The sequence below is a fragment of the Megalops cyprinoides genome, chromosome 12 (genome assembly GCF_013368585.1).
Source record: "Megalops cyprinoides isolate fMegCyp1 chromosome 12, fMegCyp1.pri, whole genome shotgun sequence".
NCBI lineage: Eukaryota > Metazoa > Chordata > Actinopteri > Elopiformes > Megalopidae > Megalops > Megalops cyprinoides.
In genome coordinates, this window is record NC_050594.1 from 11388723 (window position 1) to 11413012 (window position 24290).

Sequence of the window (24290 nt, forward strand, 5' to 3'; positions counted from 1 at the left end):
AATGTTTCCAATTAAAGGCACTCAGACCATTGGTTAAGACCTGGAATGGTTTGAATGATCAATGATAGGGGAACTTAAATGTAAATTCTTTGTAATTGACTGTTTTATTTTTCCTAATTAGTTTAACCATCACCTCAGCAACATTACTTTGTCAATTTTGCCACCTCAAGCAAATCTAGCCAGTTACTGTACTTTAAAACCAAACAAAACCCCTGTATTGTATACTGAACAAAAACAGTCCAGTCATGTTATTTGAACTAAATTCTCACTAAAACATAGCAACATGCTGAATGAAAATACTGCCAAAACCATTCATCCATATCCATTGTGTTGTACTGAGTATAAATTGCATATAGGTCTCATCTTTGCAGAAACTGACAAATACTGACAAAGACATAGGGATGCAGAGAAATTAATGTTAGTAATCATGTGTGTTACACTGTAACTCCTGAATGTGTATAAGACTGCATTATATGTGGTGTCTTATGAAAAGTTTGGAAATTGAACAAGATTTAATTGCAGTGCATTCTGTTTATAATAAATACAGATATAAGAACCACATATAGCGAGCCAAACTATAATCTATAAACTGTATTTGATTTTGCATATCTTATGACACAACATGTTCCCTGCAAAATTGAACTGGTCAGCTGGGCACAGTCCCTCAGGTGTACAGAGGTCCATGTAGTATTTTCTAAAGGAGGCTACCCTGACAAAACGATGATTAGAGCTCCAAATCTTTTTTTTAACTCATTTATTGTTGTTGTACTGTCCTTGACAGACAGTTAACACCATCATTAGGTTTGACATGCCTTTTATATTTTTTGATATTCTGTCACCTTGTTTCCTGCAACTCCAAGGAATTCCATCACTCAGTAATTTACCTCTCTGGAGACATGCTGTGACAAGATGACTTTGTTCCTTGGTTTTTTGGATGTAGGCAAATTCGCACAAGTGTGCAATTTAAGCTGCAGAAAGATGTCATTTTTTCCCATCAATGTTTAAGAGCACTTTACGAGTTTGCTCTTGAAATACATTTAAAGGAACATATGGCACGCCATCTGAGTTCAAGGCATTATTGAAGAAGGCAGTCAATGTTTTTGTTAAAAAGCTGTTTGATATAAGCCTGCGCCACAGGGCCAAGTTATTTGGGAGAACAGTGTAAACATTGGATGAAATTTATTTAGAACAGTGCTTCATTAGTCTGTGTAAGGTAATGAAAAGAAAATACTTAAAACCTCTGGCTCACAACAATAAACTTTATTTAAAAAGGACTTGAACTTTCAGACCCAAGTATCACAAATGTTTTTTTCTTTTACTTTTGTCACATAGAAGAGGTTATTTCATGCTTTTGTTACATACTGCCCAAAAATATAAGACAGGCAGCATGGATTGGCAATTCGAACCCCAAACTAAAAAGACAGCTTGCCTGTGGTTGACCTGTACCTATTGTTTTGTTCTACTTTTATTAATTATTTGCTCTTTTTGTTCTTACTTGTTCTGATCTGTACTTTTTATGTCATAATTTTACAAATGTTCTGCTTTTAAATGAACTTGTTTCAGCATATTATTTTTTTTTCTTTTCTTCTTTTATTTTTTTTTCCATTCCATTCTATCTTCTTTTATTTCTGTCTGTAATATTTTGTTACTTTGTTATTTTATACTTTGGGCTGCAAAATGTATGAAAGGTGCTGTATAAAAAGGTTTATTATTAAAACATAATATAACCTGCAATGGTTTGCAAGTTGCAGAAGGCACAGAATTTACATTTGGGTATAACTGAAAGTACGTATAGAATGTCTTATTTTTTTTTTTTGTCTTATCAAGAGCAAATAATGCTCTTATCAATATCATCATCATCATCATCATCATGAAATTGGGCTGAACACGCTATGCATTCAGGACAGACCACTGTCTGTTTATTTTCAGGGGATGCTGGGGTATTTGCAGAGTTAAATATGCGGAGCTGCCTAGGGCAACATTCAGAGTTGTCCGCTCCACCCCCATCTGCACTCCTGTAGGCATTACTACTGGCACACCTTTAAATAATGATATACAGATTAGGATAAAAGGACACAAACACGTTCCAATCTGCAGAGAAACCTATAACACTCCTCATCTCTCACCACAGGAACATGTACACCCTGAGAAAGTGTAGAGAGATTTAGACCTCAATTATATCCAGAACAGATCCTGTAAAATGCCTGCATTTTAAACTGCATTCGCATTCGCATCAAGCACAGATTCGACTATTCATGCAGGTATGAGCAGAGAGCAAGGGTTTGAAAACAGTATTTCCAACCTTAGGTGAATGATCAATGGATGCAGTGTAATATAAAACAAAACAGTTTTGCAAGAAGATATAACTGTGTTGCCCACAGTTTTGTGACATCGTAATACTGTGCTGTGTCCTGTCAGGGGTTCAGAGACCGCTTCCTGCAACAACCAGCAGGCATCCTCCTAACAGCCTGTCTGGGCCTGTTGCCTGCTGCTTCCCCAAACTTCCACCAGAGGGCCTGTCTTCCTGTTTGTGCCTTGTGTAATCAAGTTAATCGTTTTCACGTGTCTTTTTTTTGGGGGGGGGGGGGGGGTCTCTAGTAAAATTACTCTGTTTCTCTACAACCTATCTGTGCTACTGTGTGGTTTCTACAATCGGATTCATCCTGCTCACTCCTTACATGTCTTTTCTTCTGAATTAAATTCTATCTCATGGAATTATTTAATTGCCACAAAGCTCAGTCAGACTAGAACATCTCGAGATAGATCCATACCCAACAATGGGTAAGAGTTTAAGTAATTTTTTCTTTTTTTTTTAGTAATTAATAGTAGACCAGAATACAGAAAGAAGTTATATGATACATGAAACATTAGGATACATGAAAATCATTACATTACAAAAAAACATTACAAATCATTGTCAAATCATGTACAGTGCAACAAAATACTGAATGTTTTTAACTGTCATAATTCTCTGTGCTAAATTTTTCACTTCTGAACACCTTACACTTTATGTTATTTGTAAAAGAGGCAGTAATGCAGATTAATATTATATTAAAGATGAGTGGTAAAAGGTAAGAATGATGTGGTGTGTGTGAGAATAGTGTATTCCCTCTGTTTTCATTAAATTATTTCAGCTGCAGATGTTCATTCAAACAGCCCTTATTCATTAACCTTACCTTTGCCTAGTCTCCTAGCTGATATTTTTAGGGTTTTGTTACTGATCAATTCACACAATGTGATTATTCTTAAAAATCATAAGTGTCAACAACAAGTTAACATGACTGTAAATCTGAAAAATAATTATCTCCTTGGCACAGACTGTCTGTGCCTGGGTCATCTGAAAAGTTGCCAGCATCATGGTTTGGGCCTTTTCTGGCTCGGCTCAGTAACTTATTCTGTAAACAGGATCTCCAACCTTGAGAACTCCACATCTGCTGACTCTGTAGTATTGCCCAAACAGCGGGGAGCTTTTATAGATGTGCTTCTCCGATGGGTCACACAGACGGTAACTATGGAAACACATTCATTTTACTCTTCAGGTAAATATCAATGGGTGTGTTTTTTTTCTTGTAGTGTGGAAAAATAAATCTGAGACAAATCAATTTAATATATCAAGCAAAATTGCAAAATTTACCAATAGCACAAACAACCATTCCCATGAAATACTCAATTCTATAGTCGTAGTATAAACTAGAACTATATACTGTATGTTGTATAGGTTGAAAAGAGAATAGACATAGACCAGCTGAATATATATTGTGATTGAGAACCTTTCTCAATTTTCACAGAGTTTATTTTAAATAAAAAGAAATAAAATCTGTTTCATTTGTTCTAACCCACATCAAATGCTCAAATCCCAGCCTGGTCTGAGACTGCAAGGGTGTCACGGATGTTAATTATTAGGTGCTTTAAATTGAATGATTAGCCAGAAGTCCCACAAATTATTCTGATAAAATTTTGTTTTGATAAAAGATAAGATGTGCCTCCTGTGAGATGACATGCGCAGTTCATGCAATGCAGTTCTAGTCTCTTAATTTCTTACCTCTTGAGAGCTTCCAAAGGCTGCTTACTGTCCACGATTGCTGTCTCAGCGTTCACCTTGGTAAAATTACACCTAATGACAATACAGCAAGCAGTCACACCCTAACACTCCTACAATATTAAGCACATGCTTCTGTTTTATTATTTTTAAGTGACATTCCAGTGACACTTTACCTCATTTGGTTTGGTTATTATATTGGAACCAAGTCTATTCTAAAGCAATACACAGCATCTTACTAAAAAATGTACACTAGGCTTAAAACATTGGCCCTTGAAACTGCCGTCAGAAATCATGGTCTCAATATTTATGAATTCATTCACGACAGTGAGTTTGTGGGCATTTTCTAATCCCTGAGATCATTGTAACAAGGACGACATAGTGATTGAGAGTGATTCCAGATTTGAAACAGTTACAGCGTTGAGAGTGGGAAAGGTAAAAATAGGTTTCATGTAGATTCAATGATTAAAGAGTAGGGCTGTCAGTTTTTCTTTACCATGTGACCTGTGGGGATTTAATTTTGTTTTACAATTGTTATCCTCAAGGTGTCACTGTAGGCACTCAGTTATCAGTAATGTTTAAACAACCTGCACAGTCACCTGAGTAAGTATAAATTAGTGCCTAAACATGACATTCTTGAAAAACAAAATCATTCTGCCTTGGGGGAGGAGGAAAGGAACCATATAAGGAACATTAAGACAGTCCACTACAAAGACTTGAACTTTGAGCAAAAGAGTACAACAGTATCTGTTGCCATTTATGATTTGATAGCGTTCCTTAATGCAAATATTCTCTATGGTTTCCATTAACCAACAATTACCCCTCATTTAGCCAACTTTGTAAGATCTGACGGAAAATGTTTAATCCTATTTGCCATTTAGACAGAAACCCTGAAGACAGAAAAAAACATCAACATGTGATTTATAGTGAAGCATTGTTCCACCCCTACAAGATTTCATATTGGTCCTCTGTTCAAGTTCACACTTATGTTTATGTCACAGCTACCATCTACATTCATTAAAACAGCAGTCGCCAAAGGAGTGTCTGAAAGCCTCTGTTTGACATCAAAGACTACAATGACTAACAATGTCTATCATTATTACAAACAGCCCCCAATACTGACCAGCAGGTTACAAAAGTTGTGGAGGAGCAAAGAGTGCAATGACTTGCACAACTCTGTCAAAGAGCCTGTGACTGATTCAAAACATCAAACGTTGCCTTTGTTAAGGTGATTACTGTCAGATGCACAACAGCATAAATGATGTAATTTAAAAGACTTTCGAAATTGGAAATGTTTATGTCCCATTTTTATTTGATTACAGATGTTCAAAGTGAATTTTCTTAGTTAAAGAGGCAAAATAAATGAACAATTTATTTGATTCATTTTTTGTTGTTGAATTATTGTTTCATGAAATTCAGAGCTGTACTGGGGTAGATTCCATTGCTTGTGGAAACCATTGTAAAAATCTGTGAATGTTACGGCTGTAGCCTGACTAACTAATTTATTTAGAGCATGTTAATTCAGCAGATTAGTGGAATTTAGTACATTTTTGGAATAAAATGTTGTATTATAGATACTCTTTATCCCCTTCCATTATTATTTATGGCTGCGGGTTGCAAACCAGCACTCCATCCCGACTCAAGCCATTGTTTTTAAGGGTAACATTCACATTTTTTCCATTTACATTAAGCACATAAGCCCTACATCTATGTTCCAATGGAACATATTGTTTTATAAAACAATGAATAGCAAAAAATGTGACCCATTTTGTTACCTGCCACAGGACATCACCCAAGAGAGTCGCACGTTGCCAATCTGAATCTCATCCCAGGAGTCCTTACAGAGAGGAGGGCAGTGGCATTTCACTCATAAATAAGGACAAGGCACTCAAGGACAGAGTTACTAAATGACTTCTTGTGAATTATGACAGTCAAGGCATAGAAACACATGCATGGGACTTGATAACCATTTTTGCTATGTGAAATTTGTAATTAAGACCTGTATCTGGTATGCTGAGACAAGTTACATTCACAGTTGATATATATTCAACGCTTTAAATGGTATAAATTTGCTATATGATAAAACTGGGTGGGGTTTTGCTGAGTCAGTTAAGTATTTTGTCAAATGTATTCATGCCACACAGAAGTCTCATATTCCATGAAATGTTTGTGATCTCTGAAAAACAGGCATTAATGGTTACTTTCAAGGGGGATCTAAAATGTCTAAGCACCCTTTCAAAATTTGTTTTCGGAGGCTGAAATCAATTCAAGTCTGAGCTTTATTTACACACTGTAATGAACACTATCACTTAGATGTTGCAACATCTACAGTAAGTGAAAATAATAGCATTAAAAGTAAAAAAAAAACTTCTTGGCTTCTTGGAATGTCTTGGTTGCATAAATCTGCACACACTTAAATTAATACTTGGTGAAAGCACCATTTACGTTGATAACTGCAGTAAGTCTTCTTGGATGAGTTTCCACCAACTTCTCACATCTAGATTTAGCAATTTTCTCCCATTCGTCTTTGCAGTAGAGTTTCAAGTTTACTTCAATTGCAAGGGGACCATTTATAAACAGCTCTCTTCAAGTTGGTCCATAGATTTTCAATATTGAGATCAGGGCTCTTACTGGACCATTCCAGGACATTGATCTTTCCTTTTTCCTTTTTCAGCCATTCCACTGTGGATAGGGTGCAGTAATTGTACACGTATTGTAAACTATTACTGAAGAATAGGTGTCTCAGCTTACCTCTGCATAGGCTGCACAGTCACTCACAACCACATTTGGTCTGAACTGAGCCACGGTGACATCCCGCTCCAGTCTGGTGTTCAAGTCTGTCACCGAGGCCTCAGACAGCAGCATGACTGCGCCAATGTCAGAGTACGCCACCTGGAATCCAGTACACAGGACCACAAACTCAATCCCTATCTTATCCATTACTGTCCCATAAATGAGAGAGAGGAAAAGAAACTCAGAAACGTAAAGCTGACCACTAACCAAAATTCTGAACATAAGGACGTTGTAGGGATGGCCGTTTTAACTGACTCAAAAAGAAAAGGCTGACTCCTTTACCCAAAACCTGAAATAAGGCTGACCTCTTCAACTGTAATATCATATTTGTAACCACTGCATGAATGTAAGGCTTTTAAACCGAACAACCATAAGGTTGACATCTTTAATTAAAACAGTAAGGTAAGGATGACTTCATCCGAAATACAAATTAAAGGATATCTTCTTTAATCAGAATACAAACATAAGGCTTACCCATTTCACTGGAACACCAACATAAGGTTTATCTCTTTAACCATAACATGAACATAATTTTCATCTCTTTGATGACCTGTGCAGTCTTTGAGGTTTCATTCAATGTTCTAATATTCCATGTTCCGATCTTTGTAGTGCATTTTGGTGGAATTAAACTTTCCACCAAATCTTTCATGCATCTGGTTTCCCTACGGCTTTGGCCAGATGCAGTCCTACTGCTGTTGTATTGGCTCAAGTCTACATTGTAACAGCATCTGTAACAGTTTCTTTTTGAATGATGGGGTTGTTATGCAAAATGCAAAATGCAAAGAAAATCCACTGTTAACCCTTTCACAAGTAACTTTCACGCTATGTTGCGCGTGTGTTACGTAACATGGTTTGTTATGTTTTCATTAGTGTTATTAAGCTTCTCATAGTTTTCAGTTAGCATTTGCTATATTTTTTAATGTTAAATCACTGTTTCCTCAAAGCTAAAATTAGCTAGAAATTTCCCAATCTAGCGTTTTAATTGCACCGGTTTTAGCATACACACTAAACGGCTAATCACACCAGTGTGACCATACGCACGAAAGGGTTAAAAAGACAAGTTTTTTTTTAAGTTCAATAAATGCATGATGTTTCCAAAGTCAATGAGTAATCGTGTTCAGTAACCTTGATCTCAATATTGGCCAAAATAATCATGATTATGATTTTTGCCATAATCGAGCAGCCCTACCCTAAAGTTCATCCCTTTAATAGAAACATAAATGTAAGGTTGACCTCTTTAGCCTGAATAGGAACATAAGGCTGACCCTCTCAACCAGAACACAAACATAAGAATGACTTCTTCAGCTGGAACAAAAATGTATGACTGACCTCAACATAAATGTGCACACAAATGTAAGGCTAGCCTCTTTATTTAGCATACATTGTCGGGGTTTCAGAGACTGCTTCCTGCAACAACCAGCAGGCATCCTAATAATAGCCTGTCTGGTCCTGTTGCCTGATGCTTCTCCGAACTTCCACCAGAGGGCCTGGCTTCCTATTTGTGTCTTTCCTAATCAAGTTAATCGTTTTCACCTGTGTGAAGTCAGTCTCTCCATGTGTTTGCTGCCCTATATAAACCCTGTCTGTGCCTTGGTTCCCTGCTCAGTCTTGATCTACCCTGCCTTGTGTACGTGCCTGTGCACAAAGTTTAGTGTTTTTCAAGTCTTCAGTAAAATTACTTTGTTTCTTTACAACCCATCTGTGCTACTGTGTTGTCTCTGTAATTGGATTCCTCCTGCTCACACGTAACACACGTATGTAAGGCTAACCAATGTAACTGGCGCAAGAATGTAAGGCTGACCCGTTGGGCCATGTTCTCCGTAGGTCTCCTGGGTTTCATATGGGACTCAAACTGCACCAAGCGGAAAGTCTTGCCGGAGTCCAGAAAGCGTGAAATCCAGAGAGAAGCCTGGTCACCACAGTCCCTGCCCTGAACATCTGTTCTCCACACCCTGCAAACAAGAACAAAATCACAGCTTCACACACTGCCACACCCTGAGACCAGACACAAAATCACAGAACCTCACACTGCCACAGTGTAACATAAGTCACTGCTGTTTAATGCATCAATATTGAGATCTTCCTAAAGATTCTTCCTCATACTTCATATTTGACATACAGTAACAGTCACATTTTACAATAATAGTAAAGACATCAAAACTATGAAATAACAGAAATGTAATCACACAGTAACCAAAAAGGTGTTAAACAAATCAGAACTATCATATTTTAGATTCTTCAATGTAGCCAAAAAATATTTTTTGAAAAACTGTATTTGCTATTTATGTTTGTCTAATAAATTTCAAGCATGTAAGCATAAGTCTTTAGATCAAAAAGTCTTTGAATGCATGCTTCCCATTATCTTAATCAGGTGTGTCAAAACTTTTGAATGGTACTGTATGTACAGACACACGCAGAGAATGAGAGCATCTCTACGCACCTGCAGTTTGCCACAGCGTTGCCAGGCTGTTGGAGGGGGATCCTTTGCTCTTCCATGCCAGGGCCATTCAGACATAGTTCTCCCCCTTCAATGGTCATTGACACCAACACCAAACGTGGCTCCTGCAGGCCCGTCACCTGGTGGCCATCTTCTGTGATCACAAGCCAGTGTCTGCAGCACACACACACAGTGTCTTTGTAGCAGGGGTAATGTACTGTATACCCTGATGTTAATGCAAAATGAAGCTTGACAAAATTTATTGTGTAATTCTTTTTGTCTTAGACCAGTTCTGAAAAGCATGAAGCTTTAAATTGATGTTTGAATAGCAAAAACAGGTCTGGACAGGCCCTTGTAATAATAGCACTAAGGATTATCACCTGTTCTTGACAGTTGAGCTTCAAATTAGAGCTCTGCCTGATCTAATTGTGCAATGAAAAAAATGTACAGGCAATATTTTTCCTTTTTTCCTGTGATCTACAACGAGTAACTATTTAAACAACCTGATTTAAATATGAGCCATTCCTTTGAAAAAAACCTTTTGCCTGTTGTGAAGTGATTTGATTTCAAACACAGAAGATGGCAAAGGGGCACCTGTTCAAAGAATACGCATAAGCAAACAATAATTTTTTTACAAAACAGCTTGGACAGTTAGTAGAAGACGTGAACCAACATGTCAAAGAACAGCAGCAAAACACAAGTACAGGAGGAGAATTACGATATTGAAATGTATATGCTGTGGGGAAAGAAAAAGAAAACACCTGAAAACACTCCTCCCACTATTCTTTTTTTCCAGCAGGGTTGCCTACGACTACATAATGTAATGCTGATTTGTGACAAAATTTTTGGAAAAAAGTGTGATATGAATAAAACTGAATTGAACTGATTGCAATGAATAATAAAAATAATAATGATAATATATTTGATACCCGGAATCAGTCCTGTTGCCCTGCTCTATACTTTTAAAAGAGCTTCAGTGTCCTTCAGTGTTAAGAACTGGACGCAGTGCTATATTCCAAATGTTGTCTAGCAAAGGCACAGTATATTAATGTTTAGTGGAACATTTTACATGTCCCTACATCCTATTTGTCTTTTACAGTTTCAGCACAATGTCTATATCCCAATAACAATTTCACCCAGGTTTTTCTAATGTTGTGCACACTATAATTTCACACCTAATAAATGAAATAATCAAAATAATAAAATAATCCTGCAGTACATTGCTACTGCCGGCATACAGATCTTTAGTTATGTTAATGTTATATTAATGTTTAGTAACGTTAACGGGGGGGTGTCTTTGTGGTTGTTGTTTTTTTGTCCATCGATCATTAAAGATATTTAAGGGTGCTTTTTTTTCTTTTTTTTAAGGCATGGTCCGGTTTTAGTGGATTTTGTTGGTCTACAGTCGGTCTATACCAGCAAGAATAAAAAGTTTCAAAACACGCACAAACGTCAATTCTACAACATTGCCACAATAAACTCGGTATTCACAATCATCAGATTTGGCAAATATCGGAGGATCTGCCAAATGCCTGTTATGAACTGATGCCCCTGGAATAACAATGCGTTCTCTTTGTGTTGGTTTTCCACAAATCAAATCGCAGCGGCGATAATTTTATAATTATCACCAAAAATGACTGTCAGCAAGTACAATTCCAACTTGAACACAGAACTCAATACGAAAAATCCTTCTCAGGGAGCATCGCATTTGTGGGGTTTTTTCCACCAATGTGAATTCTCACATTAATTTGTGCCGAGAGGGGAATACATGTTCTCATCATTTAAACATGTACAACAGGTCTAACTGGTTTTGATTGTACAAAATCTGTCCGTTTTCATTGAATGATTTTGTTTTTTCTTGTTTTTAATTGAAATAATGAATTATTTCTTCAAGTCTCACAAATCGTAGCATGACATAAGGTTTATCTTGATCTATCTCTAGAACGGAACTGTTAAGTTAAAATTATGCTTTCTTGAGGTATTGTTTTTTTTTTTAATTGTTTGCCCTGCTATGCGAATTTTCTCGTTTATCACACCAATTTGTTCTGAAAGGGAAATACCTGTTCTCGTTTAATAACGTACAATGAGTCTGATTGGTTTTTGATTGTTCAAAATCTGTCAGACAACTTTTTCTTGCCTAACTGCAGAAGCCAGAGTTTGCTCATAATTTCTTCGTACTTACCGGTCCTTGAGCTCACCGTATTTCAAACCCATTTCCCAGCATTCGGCGGTGGTCACGCTTAGTCCTTTCCCAGATTTAAGGGGATGGATAATAAGTTGCGACACAACTCCTACATGAGTAACTTTTTTGGGTTTCAGTAAGTATTTATATCCAAATCCCAACCCAAGGTACGCAAAAATACATCCTACAGCACAGAGAAGCGCTTTCTTAGTTTGCCTGAATGCGTTTACCACAACGTCTTTGAAATTCATCCTTAACAATTCAGTGACTATTATTTACGCGGAATTTGATCAGAAATATATACCAAACCAGCAGTCTGAGAGACTAGCACTTGCAGGTCAGGGTAGGAAATTGGTTGTCAGACTCATGGGTTACATAACAATATGTAGTCTTATGTAACAATAGCCACAGAGGTGTGGACGATTGCCCCTCCTCTGTTTCTTATGCAAAAATGACTACAGGGGAAACTATTCAGACAGGTATACAATTACCTGCTCTGACTACACAGATCTGGTTAGAATTAGTACATAAGTGTTCCAGGAAAGAGTTATTAAAATATAATTATTGTATTTAGGAGTTAAGAGTAAAGATGAATTTAACTCAGTATACTTTATTCCTACTCTTGCGAAGGTTAAACATAGGTTCAATTTGTGGTTACAAAGAGATCTATCATTAAATGGAAGGGCATTGCTGTCAAAAGCCGAATGTATATAAAGATCTGTGTATGCCTCCTTATCTTTAGACAAGCTTCATAACATATACAAAGAATTAGATAAAACATTATTCAACGTCATATGGAGCAATAGACCTCACAACTTAAAAAGGATATTTTATGTAATAAGAAAAGAAATGGTGGTTTAGAAGTATTAAGTTACAAAATTTTAAATAACACATTCAAGGTTAACTGGCTTATCAGACTTGTAAGGAAAAGTACTATATGGGCCCCAACGCTCTGGGATGATTATTTGAATACAGACATACAGATGTTGTAAGTGGATGCATAGTGAGATCCAATCACAAGTGGTCACTCGAGACGCATGTGGAGACGCATTCTAACACCAGGTGTGAACTGAAGTACTTAGAGCTGTCCACTTGTGATCGGATCACCCAAGACGCATGTTAATGCCAGGTGTGAACAAGGCGTAAGGGTAACAACAATGGGCTTTCAAGACGGCACCACCAAGGGGAGATGGGAGTGACTGAGTTAGCATAGGGAGGGGAAACTGAACATCTTTTTTCTCACCTAGGACTGAGACATCCTGTCAGTCCGGTCTAAAGCCCAGCCCAACCCCTTTTGAATGCAAATTCACACACACACACACACACACACACACACACAGACACACACACACACACACACACACACACACACACACACACACACACACTCATACAAATGTTCTTCAATGGGCAGGGTCATGATTTCTATGCCATTAGAACTCAATCTGCCATGCGGTACCCAGTGTCCGCCTACACTGTGATCTGTACTACTTTTGCTTTGGAATAAAACATTGTTTTGCCAGAACTACCTTTTTGTCTTGAAAGTTGGAATTCTTACAGACTCATTAAAGAAAAATTATATATGAAATACATTTCCAAAATATTTAATTCGATATATTAATATATATAGAAAAATTACCTGTTAAATTGTCCAGATTTCATAAACAAGCTCTGCTCACCTGGACAGTTGCTTATAAACACAGCTTTCCCCTAACAGATGTTTTATTTGGAGTAATTGGGATGTTCCTTTCAAAAATAAATCTCTCTTCCCTACAAATGGTTTTATAATAATGTAATTTTAGTTGAACACTTTTGAATCCTGATGGATACTTATTGACATAGAGTGAATTTCTGGATACATTTGGAATGTCAGTTACAATCAAAGAATATGCCATGATCTTTGATGCTGCACTAGATATTACAGATTCTAAGAAATTCATAAAAAATTTATATATAAAATTTAACATGGTAAATGGCCAGTCTAAAAAGTCATAAAGAGATTTAGGATATTAAATATTTAATTTTCTTGTAATTTTTGTAGATTAGGGAAAGAAGCAATTATCCAAATCTTTTATCAATGTATGTATGTCAACGTAGTTTTGGATTAATGTTGAAAATTTTGTAAGAAGAAAAACTGGACATATAATTGTTTTAAATTATTTTGATGTTGTTTTAAAATAATTTTTCATTCAATTTTTAATTATTATGGGGAAATTTCCTATACTCAAGAAGAGATGGACTGTTGTAAGCTGAATTTCCTCCAGGAACTAAAAGATCATGACACAGAAAGGACTTTGGACATTTATTTTAAATCTAATCTTATGTAATGATTATACTCTCTGGCTTTGTTCATATTCATAGTTTGTATAATATTGTTGTAGAGTTTTTTGAGTGAAAAAACTTGGTAATTGGAGGTTGGGTACAGCTTCACTGACGTCATCCAAGCAGCCTCAGGTGTCTGAAGGGTTCACGGGGTGATTGCCACGGTAAAACAAGCAGCATGTGCTGACATATCAACCCTATTCCTGGGGGAATGACAATTTTTTTCTGTTGCTGTGGGCTCCTGGTAATCATTAGCTGATGACACGTCTAGGATTGAGCCAAAGCTGTAGGGCTCAACATGCACCTACAGCACACGACTCAACCAATGAGCGACTCAGGAACCCAACTTTTTGAGTAACAACGTGCATAACTGCTTGTGAGTGCAGTCAGTGACACTGGCAAGACTGACAACAATTGTTGACAAATTTCTGCTTAGCTTGCTCTCGCCTGGTGAGTGTTAAAGGCAAATTAATGTACTTTTGTCTAATCCTGATATTACTTGGTATAAGGCAGAAACAATGTTTGGGACATGCTGATAAGTGATTCCAAGGTGTGCCGGAATGAGCTGAAGGGGAGGTCCAGGGAGTCCAGGGAGTAACCTGCTTAATATCACCTTGTTTTCCTCAAAATCGTAAGAGAACATTAGCTGAAATTTCACATAAATGACAGTTATAACAATTTTCTTGAGCTATACTTTAGCTGAATTTATCCCTTTCACAATGCAGTCCCACCAACCTTTATTGCCCGTTGACAATGTTCCAACCGCTACTCATGATATTATAGGTAAAATCAACTGAAAGGCAAAAAACTATACCGGGATATACTGGGATTAGTGATATTAAATGACTCCATTGAGTCAACACTGAAACCAACAGCCAGTAGTTTTCAAAGCTGCTGCTAAGGTGAGCAGAAGCACATGTTGGGGAAGGTTTAAACTGGTATATATAGAGTATTATAGCGTATATAGCATATTGTACATTTCCCTTCTTCTGTATTAAATCGTACTGCATTACCTAATTTAACAACTGTGGAGACCACATATTCAATGTATTCAACTTTATTACCTTACAGGGATGAACTTAAATTGAGCATTGAGAATAATTTATTTGATTTTGCACCAAATATCATTCACACATTCTAAAAGCTTTACCATAGTGATGCTGCTATTAAAATGTGGATCCTAGACAATGGCTCAGCACTATGCAAGTGTAAAATAGTTTGGGGGCAGGAAATAAAAAGCTGTTTATAAAAAAAATTAAATAAAAAACATAAAATAAAAATTTGACGGTGCTAGCCTTGTGCATTACCATGTTGCAAAGATGGCACTGTTACTAAATGGGTTGGATCACATGTTGTTAAATACCTCTGGGTGTGGGGAGAGCTGGATGTCGTGACCAGTTCTCTCTCACTTTCACTGTTGCTCTTTTCAGCTTGCCGGGGGCACTGTTTGACCAGATTCACACTGGCACAGGAAACAGAATTGATCATGAGAGAGGTCCAGTCACACTACAATGACTACGTTTATGTGGACCATGAAATACGACTACGCCGAATATACTCGTATGTGTGCTGCTCTCGAATAATGGACTTACACCAGCGTTTCTCAATCCTTAGTCTGCTGACTGGCACTCGCCAGTGGGAAGTTGCTGACTGGTTCCTCAATGCCCCTCCCCATGCACGTATCGAGCTATCAAAGAAGCTGTATGGTCTTTTTTTTTTGCATTAATGTACACAGTGTACTGGCAGTCATGACACTGTGAGGTTGCACAAGCTCCTTAGTTCATGTGAGAGACAAAGCTCAGTCATACTAGAACATCTGGTATCTGAGAGGTAGATCCATACCCAACGATGATATAACATACCTTGAGCAAGTAAATAAGATGTAAGACAATTTCATTCAGAATGGTGGTCCCTTCTTTATGTTGAGGACTGCCAGAGTTTAAGCCAAAATTTTTATTCAGTTTTTAGTAATTAATGTCTGACCAGAACACAGAAAGAAGTTATGTGATATATGAAACATTAGGATATATGAAAAACATTACATTACAAAAAACATTACAAATCATTGCCAAATCATGTACAGTGCAATGAAATACTGAATGTTTTTAAACTTATAATTCTTTGTGCTAAATGTAACACTTTTGAACACCTTACACCTTACGTTATTTGTGAAAGAGGCAGCTTTTTCACTTTGTTCATTAGTGCCTATGAAATTAGTAATGCAGATTAATAGTATATTACAGATGAGTAGTAAAAAGTAAGAATGATGGTGTGTGTGTTGTGTGTGAGAGTGCTGTGTGAGAACAGTGTGTTCCCTCTGTTTTCATTAAATTATTTCAGCTACAGATGTTCATTCAAACAGTCCCTATTTATTAAACCTATCTCTGCCCAGGCTCCCAGCTGATATTTAGTGTTTTGTTACTGATCAATTCACACAATGTGATTCTTCTTAAAAATCATAAGTGTTAACAACAAGCTAACTTGACTGTAAATCTGAAAAGTAATTATCTCCTTGGCACAGATTGTCTCAGACTGGGTCATCTGAAAGGTTGCCAGCATCATGGTTTGGGCCTGTTCTGGCTCAGCTCAGTAACTTATTCTGTAAACAGGATCTCCAGCCTTGAGAACTCCGCATCTCCTGACACTGTAGTATTGCCCGAACAGCGGGGAGCTTTTATAGATGTGCTTCTCCGATGGGTCACACAGGCGGTAACTATGGAAACACATTCATTTTACTCTTCAGGCAGAGTGATCAAGTAAAGATCAATGGGTATGTTTTTCTTTGTCGCTCTGTGGAAAAATAAATCTGAGACAAATCAATTTAATATATCAAGTTACTGAAGGTATGAAGATAAACGATTTAATCATAATTACAGTTCTATGTATTTGTTTCAAAGATCACTGTGCCTCCAGTGAAATCACCTCCTATGAGGTGACATGGGCAGTTCATGCAATACAATTCTAGTCTCTCTGTAAATGACACCATAATATGCTAAACCAAAATCCACACTAAACTCAGGTTGGCTTTCTTACCTTTTGAGAGTTTCCAAAGGCTGTTTACTGTCCACGATTGCTGTCTCAGGGTTCACCTTGGTAAAAATACACCTAATGGAACACAGTCAGCAGTCACACCCTAACACTTCTACAATATTAAGCACATACTTCTGTTTAATTATTTTTAAGTAACAGTGATTCTTCACCTAATTTGTTTGGTTATATTATTGGAACCAAGTCTATTCTAAAGCAATACACAGCATCTTACCAAAAAATGTACACCAGGCTTAAAACATTTGCCCTCGAGGCTGCCATCAGAAATCAAGGTGTCATTCAGATATTTATGAATTCATTCATGACAGTGAGTTTGTGGGCATTTTCTAATCCATGAGATCATCGTAACAAGGAAGCCATAGTGATTGAGAGTGATTGCAACAGTTTGATTATTGAGTTTTGTAAGTTACAACATTGAGACTGGGAGAGGTAAAAATAGGATTCATGTACATGCAATGGTTAAAGAGTAGGGCTGTCAGGTTTTCTTTACCACGTGACCCGCATGGATATAGATTTGTATTTCAATGGTTATCTTCAAGGTGTCAATGTAGGCACTCAATTATCAGTGATATTTAAAAAATCTGAACAGTCACCTGAGTAAGTATAAATTAGTGCCTAAATGTGACATTCTTGAAAAAAATCATTTTGTCTTCAGGGAGGAGGAAAGAAAAGGAACCTTATAAGGAACATTAAGACGGTCCACTACAAAGACTTGATCTTTGAGCAAAATGTGCAACAGTACCTGATGTCATCTATGATTTGATAGCGTTTCTTTATCCCACTGATTCTCAATCCTGCTCCCGGGGGCCCCCTGCTCCGCACGTTTTCCATCTTTCCCTGCTCTACCTACCTGACTGAACTCATCAGTGGCAGTTTTGATTAGCTGAGCACACCTGATTTAATCAAGAGCATGTTAATCACACTAATCAGGTGTGTATGGAGCAAGGATAGTTAGAAAATATGCAGGACAGTGGGCCTCCAGGAGTAGGACTGAGAAACACTGCATTATGCAAATATTCTCTATGGTTTCCATTAACCAACAATTACCCCCCCCCCCATTTAGCCAACTTTGTAAGATCTGACAGAAAATATTTAATCCTATTTACCATTTAGACAGAAACCCTGAAGAAAAAAACATTCATAACGAAGCATTGTTCCACCACTCCATTAACTGACTATTACCCCTCATTTAGCAAAAATTACCTGCCACAGGACATCACCCGAGAGAGCCGCACATCGCCAATCTGAATCTCATCCCAGGAGTCCTTACAGAGAAGAGGGAACAGTGGCATTTCACTCTTCAACAAGGGCAAGGCACTCAAGGACAGATTTACTAAATGACTTCTTGTGAATTATGACAGTCAAGGCATGCAAATGCATTGGACTTGATAACCATTTTTGCTATGTGAAATTTGCTATGTGAAAAATTGTAATTAAGACCTGTTTATCTGGTATGGTGAGACTAGTTTGATAACTGCAGTGAGTCTGTTTGGATAAGTTTTGTACCAACTTCTCACATCTAGATCTAATTTTCTCCCATTCTTCTTTGCAGTAGAGTTCAAGTTTACTTAAATTGCAAGGGAACCACTGGTAAACAGCTCTCTTCAGGTTTGTCCACAGTTTTTCAAAGTTGAAGTCAGGGGTCTTACTGGATCATTCCAGGATGTTGATCTTTCCTTTGGATCCTGTGACTTTGGCTGTGTGTGTGTGTGTGTGTGTGTGTGTTGGATTTGTGCTGCACGTACCATTTGGAATTAATGCCAAAAAGTTCTACTGAGTCTCATCAGACCACAAGACCATTCTTCTCCATATGGCAACAGGAGGAGGAGTGTCTTTTTGCATAATTCACACAAGATTGGATGTTCATCTTTGGGAGAAGTGGCTTCCATCTTGTCATCCTACCCCTCAGCTCAGAATTGTGGAGACCACATGAAATTGTTGCTATGTCCACATGGTGGTCAGTCTTTGCCATGAAGCCCTGCAGCTCCTCTATTGTTACTGTTAGCCTCCTGGTGGCCTCCCTCATGAGTTTCCCCCTTGCACGGTCATCCATTTGGAGGGACGGCCTGATCCAGACAAAGTCGTGGTGGTGCCATATCCAATCCATTTCTTGATTCTGGTTTTCACTGTGTTCCATGATATATTTAACGCCTTTGATATCTTTCTATAAACCTCTCCTGATCTGTACCTTTCTACAATTTGATCCTGGAGATGTTTTGGTATATCCTTGTTGCCCAGAGTTGTTTTCCTATACTGGCATGCACTAAGACACGAGGAAACCTACTGAGAAAACTTACAGAAGCTGCTGAACTAATGAGAATCACTTCAATGGGTCACAAGTGAAGTCCAGTAGCTTTGGTCATGATTTGGATAGTGAATGGTTAAGCTTGAACACAATTACAACTCCCATTATAAAGCGCGTTTAAACCAAGGTGTTTTAGTTTTTCTATTTCAAATTAATATTCATATCTGGCTTGCCTTTTATTTTTTCTTTGATGTTATGAGTTAACCACGTCTGAATGAAAGTGGAAAATAATTTGATTTAATGAGTTTTCATTTCAGGCCTTAAAGCAATAAAAAGAAAAAATTTGAAAGCGAGTGTAGACTTTCTACATCAACTGTAACTGCTTGGCATAATACAGAATATATCTTTATAAAAAAAGATATGTTTTCATAAAAATGAGGATTCATGAGTGAAATATGACGCTGCCAAGATAGCAACACAAAATAAGTATATTCAAAGTAAATGAAGTGGAAATTCAATTCAAATTTAAACTATTACTGAAGCTTACCTCTGCATAGGCTGCACAGTCACTCACAACCACACTTGGTCTGAACTGAGCCACGGTGACGTCCCGCTCCAGTCTGGTGTTCAAGTCTGTCACCGAGGCGTCAGACAGCAGCATGACGGCGCCAATGTCAGGGTACGCCACCTGCAATCCAGAATACAGGATCACAAACTCAAGGGCTGACTTATCCATTACTGTCATATAAATGAGGGAGAGAGGAAAGGAAACTCAGAAACGTAAAGCTGACCACTGACCAAAATTCTGAACATAAGGCTGTGCCTGTAATTAAAACACAGATTAACTGTAATACCAATGTAAAATTCATTCCTTTAACAGAAACTTAAATATAAGGCTGACCTCTACCCTGAGTAGGAGCATAAGGTTGACCCTCTCAACCAAACACAGGAATGACCTCTTCAATTGGAACACAAACGTAAGACTGACCTGGAACACGAATGTATGGTCAGCCTCTTTAACTAGAACACGTATGCAAGGCTAACCAAGCCAACTGGAATATGAATATAAGGTTTTGTCCATGTTACCTTTTCACTGGGGGGGAAAAGGGGCTCCTTCTCCACAGGTCTCCTGGGTCTCATATGGGACTCAAACTGCACCAGGCGGAAAGTCTTGCCAGAGTCCAGGAAGCGTGAAATCCAGAGAGAAGCCTGGTCACCGCAGTCCCTGCCCTGAATATCTGCTCCCCACACCCTGCAAACAAGAACAAAATCACAGCTTCACACACTGCCACACCCTGAGGCCAAACACAAAATCACAGCTCCTCACACTGCCACACCCTGAGACCATGTACAAAAAACACAGCTCCACACCCTGCCACACCCTGAGAACAAACGCAAAATCACAGCTTCACACACTGCCACACCCTGAGACCAAACACAAAATCATAGCTCCTCACACTGCCACACCCTGAGGCCAAACACAAAATCACAGCTCCACACACTGCCACACCCTGAGACCAAACACAAAATCATAGCTCCTCACACTGCCACACCCTGAGACCATGTACAAAAAACACAGCTCCACACACTGCCACACCCAGCGACCCTGTGCAAAACCACAGCTCCACACACTGCCACACCCTGAGAACAAACGCAAAATCACAGAACCTCAGACTGCCACAGTGTAACATAAGTTACTGTTGTTTAATGAATGCATTGAATCAATATTGACATATTAAAGTAATCTTCCACATATTTGATATTTGACATATATACAGACATATATAGAGAATGAGAGCATCTCTACGCACCTGCAGTTTGCCACAGCGTTGCCAGGCTGTTGGAGGGGGATCCTTTGCTCTTCCATGCCAGGGCCATTCAGACATAGTTCTCCCCCTTCAATGGTCATTGACACCAAGACCAGACGTGGCTCCTGCCGGCCCGTCACCTGGTGGCCATCTTCTGTGATCACAAGCCAGTGTCTGCAGCAAATGCACACACACACCTTGTCTTTGCAGCAGGGGTAATGTGTACCTTGATGTTCAGGCAAAATGAAGAAACAAAATTAGTCTATTGTACACTTCTTTTTCTTGCCTTCGACCAGTTACGAAAAGTATGAAGCCCTGTAAAGCATGAAGGTCAGGAAATGGAAAATGGTGCTTGTTTCTGCAGTTTGTCTCTGTCATGTTCAAATATGACGACTTTTCCAGATCCTGCACTACCATGCCTCATGGCTAGTACATATTCGATAGCAATGTAACGAGACTGGAGGGTTTCAGAAAATGGAATTATGTACTGTAGTGTCACCATATAAATGTGAATCTTAGGTGATCTCACAGGTTCACTTAGTCTGGGATATGATAACTGTGCACAGTATTGTTCATCAATACCCTTGCTGTGACAGTGATCTGATCCACATATATGTATACAGAGGTGGAAAACCCCAGCTTCAGAAAGTAAAAGTCCTACCAAGTACCTGTATTTGTTCTAACCATTCACTAAACAAGGTGATTTCACTAATTATCTCCTCTACCTGGTTGAAGAGTTGTGCTAATTAAATTCAAATTGGTGTAGTGCATTGGGTGGAACAAATACGTGGCAGGACTTTTCCACCTCTGTATATATATATATATATATATACATACACACACACACACACACACACACACCTTTGCAGGACAGACCAATACAATTACATGATGGAACATTGAAGGGAGGGGAATTGGCTGATTAGTGATTAGTACTTCATATTTCCCTGCTATAACACAAAATGTGGGTTTAGTTCTTTGCTGTAAGCTGTGTGTAAATAATGAGGCAATGGGGCAAAGTCTCTCATGGCATAAAATCTGACTATCCACTTTTAGATCGCTTCATTAAAGACATAATGCCAGGCAGCAATACTTCACTTGAAATAATCACTAAATTATTATATTATTCACATTGATGCTACACTGGAAAACACTCTGATATCTGCAGCTGGGTGGCATCTTTTTGGCTACAAGCTGCCCAAAGACTTCTGTATCACCCCCATCTAGATTAGAAGGAACCTGCTCATACCTTCATAACACCAAAGAAAACAGACCTTACTATTTCCTTTTGTTCCCTATGTCCTTTTGTTACTTGGCAACATCTATCCTTGCTCTACCTCACTGAAATCATCAGTGGCACTTTTGATTGGCTGAGCACACCTGATTTAATCAAGCAGCAAGGACAGAAGATATGCAGGGCAGTGGGTCTCCAGGGGTAGGACTGAGAAACACTGAGCTAGATGTTCAGAACTCTGCTAGTCTGTGTGGATGACTTTAGTGCCACCTGCTGACTAATCGTACACATGCTGGGGGCTGGAAATTCAACTGGATTGAGAATCTGACCCATGGCAGTGCACCTCCTACAGAGACTCTTAGCTGGGAAATGTGTGACCCTCTCAATATTCTGGACATTTTCAGACATTTTTATTTTCAGAAGGTGAACCTTGTAGAAGCAAAGGCATGGAGGCTGAGAGCTCTGTCCAGCCCTACACATTTCTGAAAATACAGGGCAGGAGGGTGAGAGTCTTCCAGAAAGTAAAAAAAAAATGTATATAGTTTCTCAGAAAATGAGACATCTGAGATCATATGACAGATTAAAAAAATCTAAATGGACTTGTAATAAACCATGTGACCCATAACTAGTTTGTGAATCACATATGCTTTTTTCCTGGCTCTTGTGAGTTTCCCTCCCACATTGGCTACAAACATTTGAAGGCACCATCAACTAAATGCATGAACTTTTGTGAGCAATGCTTTTACTCCGAGACAATTCCGTAATAGAATGCCACTGCTGTTGGACATCGTGCAAGGACGGGATCCAAAGCTAACATTTAACACCTACCATCTTTCCTTACTGTTCACTAAACCACAGGCCCACTTTGTGATGTTAGTTAGTAATGTTCACAAAGAAAAACTGATGAATAATTTATGAACGTGTCCTGGCCACAAAAATGCTAGCCATTAATTTTTCCACAGGCCAGGCAACTTAACTGAACTTAACTGATGATCGCCTCTGTGACCACCAGCCTTGCACTGCTCATTTAAATTGTCAAGAATATGCTGTTTCTGTTTTATGGGGGTACTTCTTTTGACCGTCGATCATTAAAGGGATTTTTTTAAGACACGGTCAGGTTTCCTACAGATGGCCAACACCAGCAAGTATAAAACGTTTCAGATCACCCAGATTACACAAACATCTACAACACTGCCACAGTAAACACACACTATCAGTATTCACAATCAGCAAATTTTGCAATTATCAGTGCATCTGCCAAATGCGTGTTCTGAACTTATGCCCCTGGAAAAGCAACGCGTTCTTGCTGTGTTATTTTTCCACATATAAAATTGTTGCGGGGCTGTAATTTACGAGCAAAACTGACAGTCAGCATGTACAGCTTATCCTTAAACACAGAATCTAATATGGAGACTCCTTTTCCAGGGAACACTGGAGTTGTGGGGTGTTTTTTTCTACAATGCGACTTTTCTAATTCCTCAGTAATTTGAGCTGAAACGGGAACTCCTCTTCTTCCCATTTAATAACGTACAATAGTTCTGATTGATTTCTGATTGGTCAAAATCTGTCAGACAACAGGTTCTTGCATAACTGAAGAGGCCAGAGTTTGCTCATAATTTCTTGGTACTTACCGGTCCTTGAGCTCACCGTATTTCAAACCCATGTCTAAGCATTCGGCGGTGGTCACGCTTAGACCTTTCCCAGATTTAAGGGGATGGATAATAAGTTGCGACACAACTCCTACACGAGTAACTTTTTTGGGTTTCAGTAAGTATTTATATCCAAATCCCAACCCCAGGGACGCTACAATACCTCCTGCTGCATAGAGAAGCGCTTTCTTATTTTGGCTAAATGCATTTACCACAGTGTCCCTGAAATTCATCCTTAACAATTTTGAGACTATATTTGCGCGGAATTCGATCACAAAATTTACCAAAATAACTGTGCAAAACCAGCACCGACGTCAAGCCAGCGTCAAGCCAACCAGTGTTTAGTCAGCAACAAGAAGTACTTCCGGCATACGATTTTTGTTTTTGCGAAATACTTCAAAATAAAAGTTCTTATTTACAAGCGAAATAGAATGACACGTTTCAAATATTAATAAACGTTTTTGCCATAAAACATCATATTTATCAACGACAACATACAAGCGTGATATATATGTGAAATATGAGACATTTAC

General features: G+C 38.3%; 2 protein-coding genes across 2 annotated transcripts; both read right to left on the minus strand.

Moving 5' to 3' along the window:
• Window positions 1-3382: 3382 nt before the first annotated feature.
• On the minus strand, window positions 3383-11702 carry LOC118787465 (mitochondrial amidoxime-reducing component 1-like). Its single transcript, XM_036543036.1, has 7 exons — window positions 11452-11702; window positions 9273-9443; window positions 8634-8784; window positions 6791-6931; window positions 5815-5876; window positions 4043-4114; window positions 3383-3509 (listed from the first exon to the last, which is right to left on the minus strand). Exons 1-7 carry the CDS (start codon window positions 11700-11702, stop codon window positions 3383-3385), a joined length of 975 nt encoding a protein of 324 aa, XP_036398929.1.
• Window positions 11703-15683: 3981 nt separating this feature from the next.
• On the minus strand, window positions 15684-24081 carry LOC118787176 (mitochondrial amidoxime-reducing component 1-like). The gene is made up of 7 exons (XM_036542641.1): window positions 23740-24081; window positions 20878-21048; window positions 20153-20318; window positions 19614-19754; window positions 18025-18086; window positions 16807-16878; window positions 15684-16486 (listed from the first exon to the last, which is right to left on the minus strand). Exons 1-7 carry the CDS (start codon window positions 23988-23990, stop codon window positions 16360-16362), a joined length of 990 nt encoding a protein of 329 aa, XP_036398534.1. The 5' UTR covers window positions 23991-24081; the 3' UTR covers window positions 15684-16359.
• Window positions 24082-24290: the final 209 nt, after the last annotated feature.

Bases quoted from the DNA above. Each gene is read 5' to 3' on its own strand.
- LOC118787465 (XM_036543036.1), bottom strand. From the start codon at position 11,702: ATGAATTTCAAAGACGTTGTGGTAAACGCATTCAGGCAAACTAAGAAA. The intron at 8,785-9,272 runs GTGCGTAGAGAT...TCTTGTTTGCAG, and splicing joins AACGCTGTGGCAAACTGCAG to GGTGTGGAGAACAGATGTTC. The intron at 5,877-6,790 runs GTAAGCTGAGAC...CCTCTCTGTAAG, and splicing joins ACTGTGCAGCCTATGCAGAG to GACTCCTGGGATGAGATTCA.
- LOC118787176 (XM_036542641.1), bottom strand. From the start codon at position 23,990: ATGAATTTCAGGGACACTGTGGTAAATGCATTTAGCCAAAATAAGAAA. The intron at 19,755-20,152 runs GTAACATGGACA...TCTGGATTGCAG, and splicing joins TTTTCCCCCCCAGTGAAAAG to GTGGCGTACCCTGACATTGG. The intron at 16,487-16,806 runs GTAAGAAAGCCA...GTGTTTCCATAG, and splicing joins CCTTTGGAAACTCTCAAAAG to TTACCGCCTGTGTGACCCAT.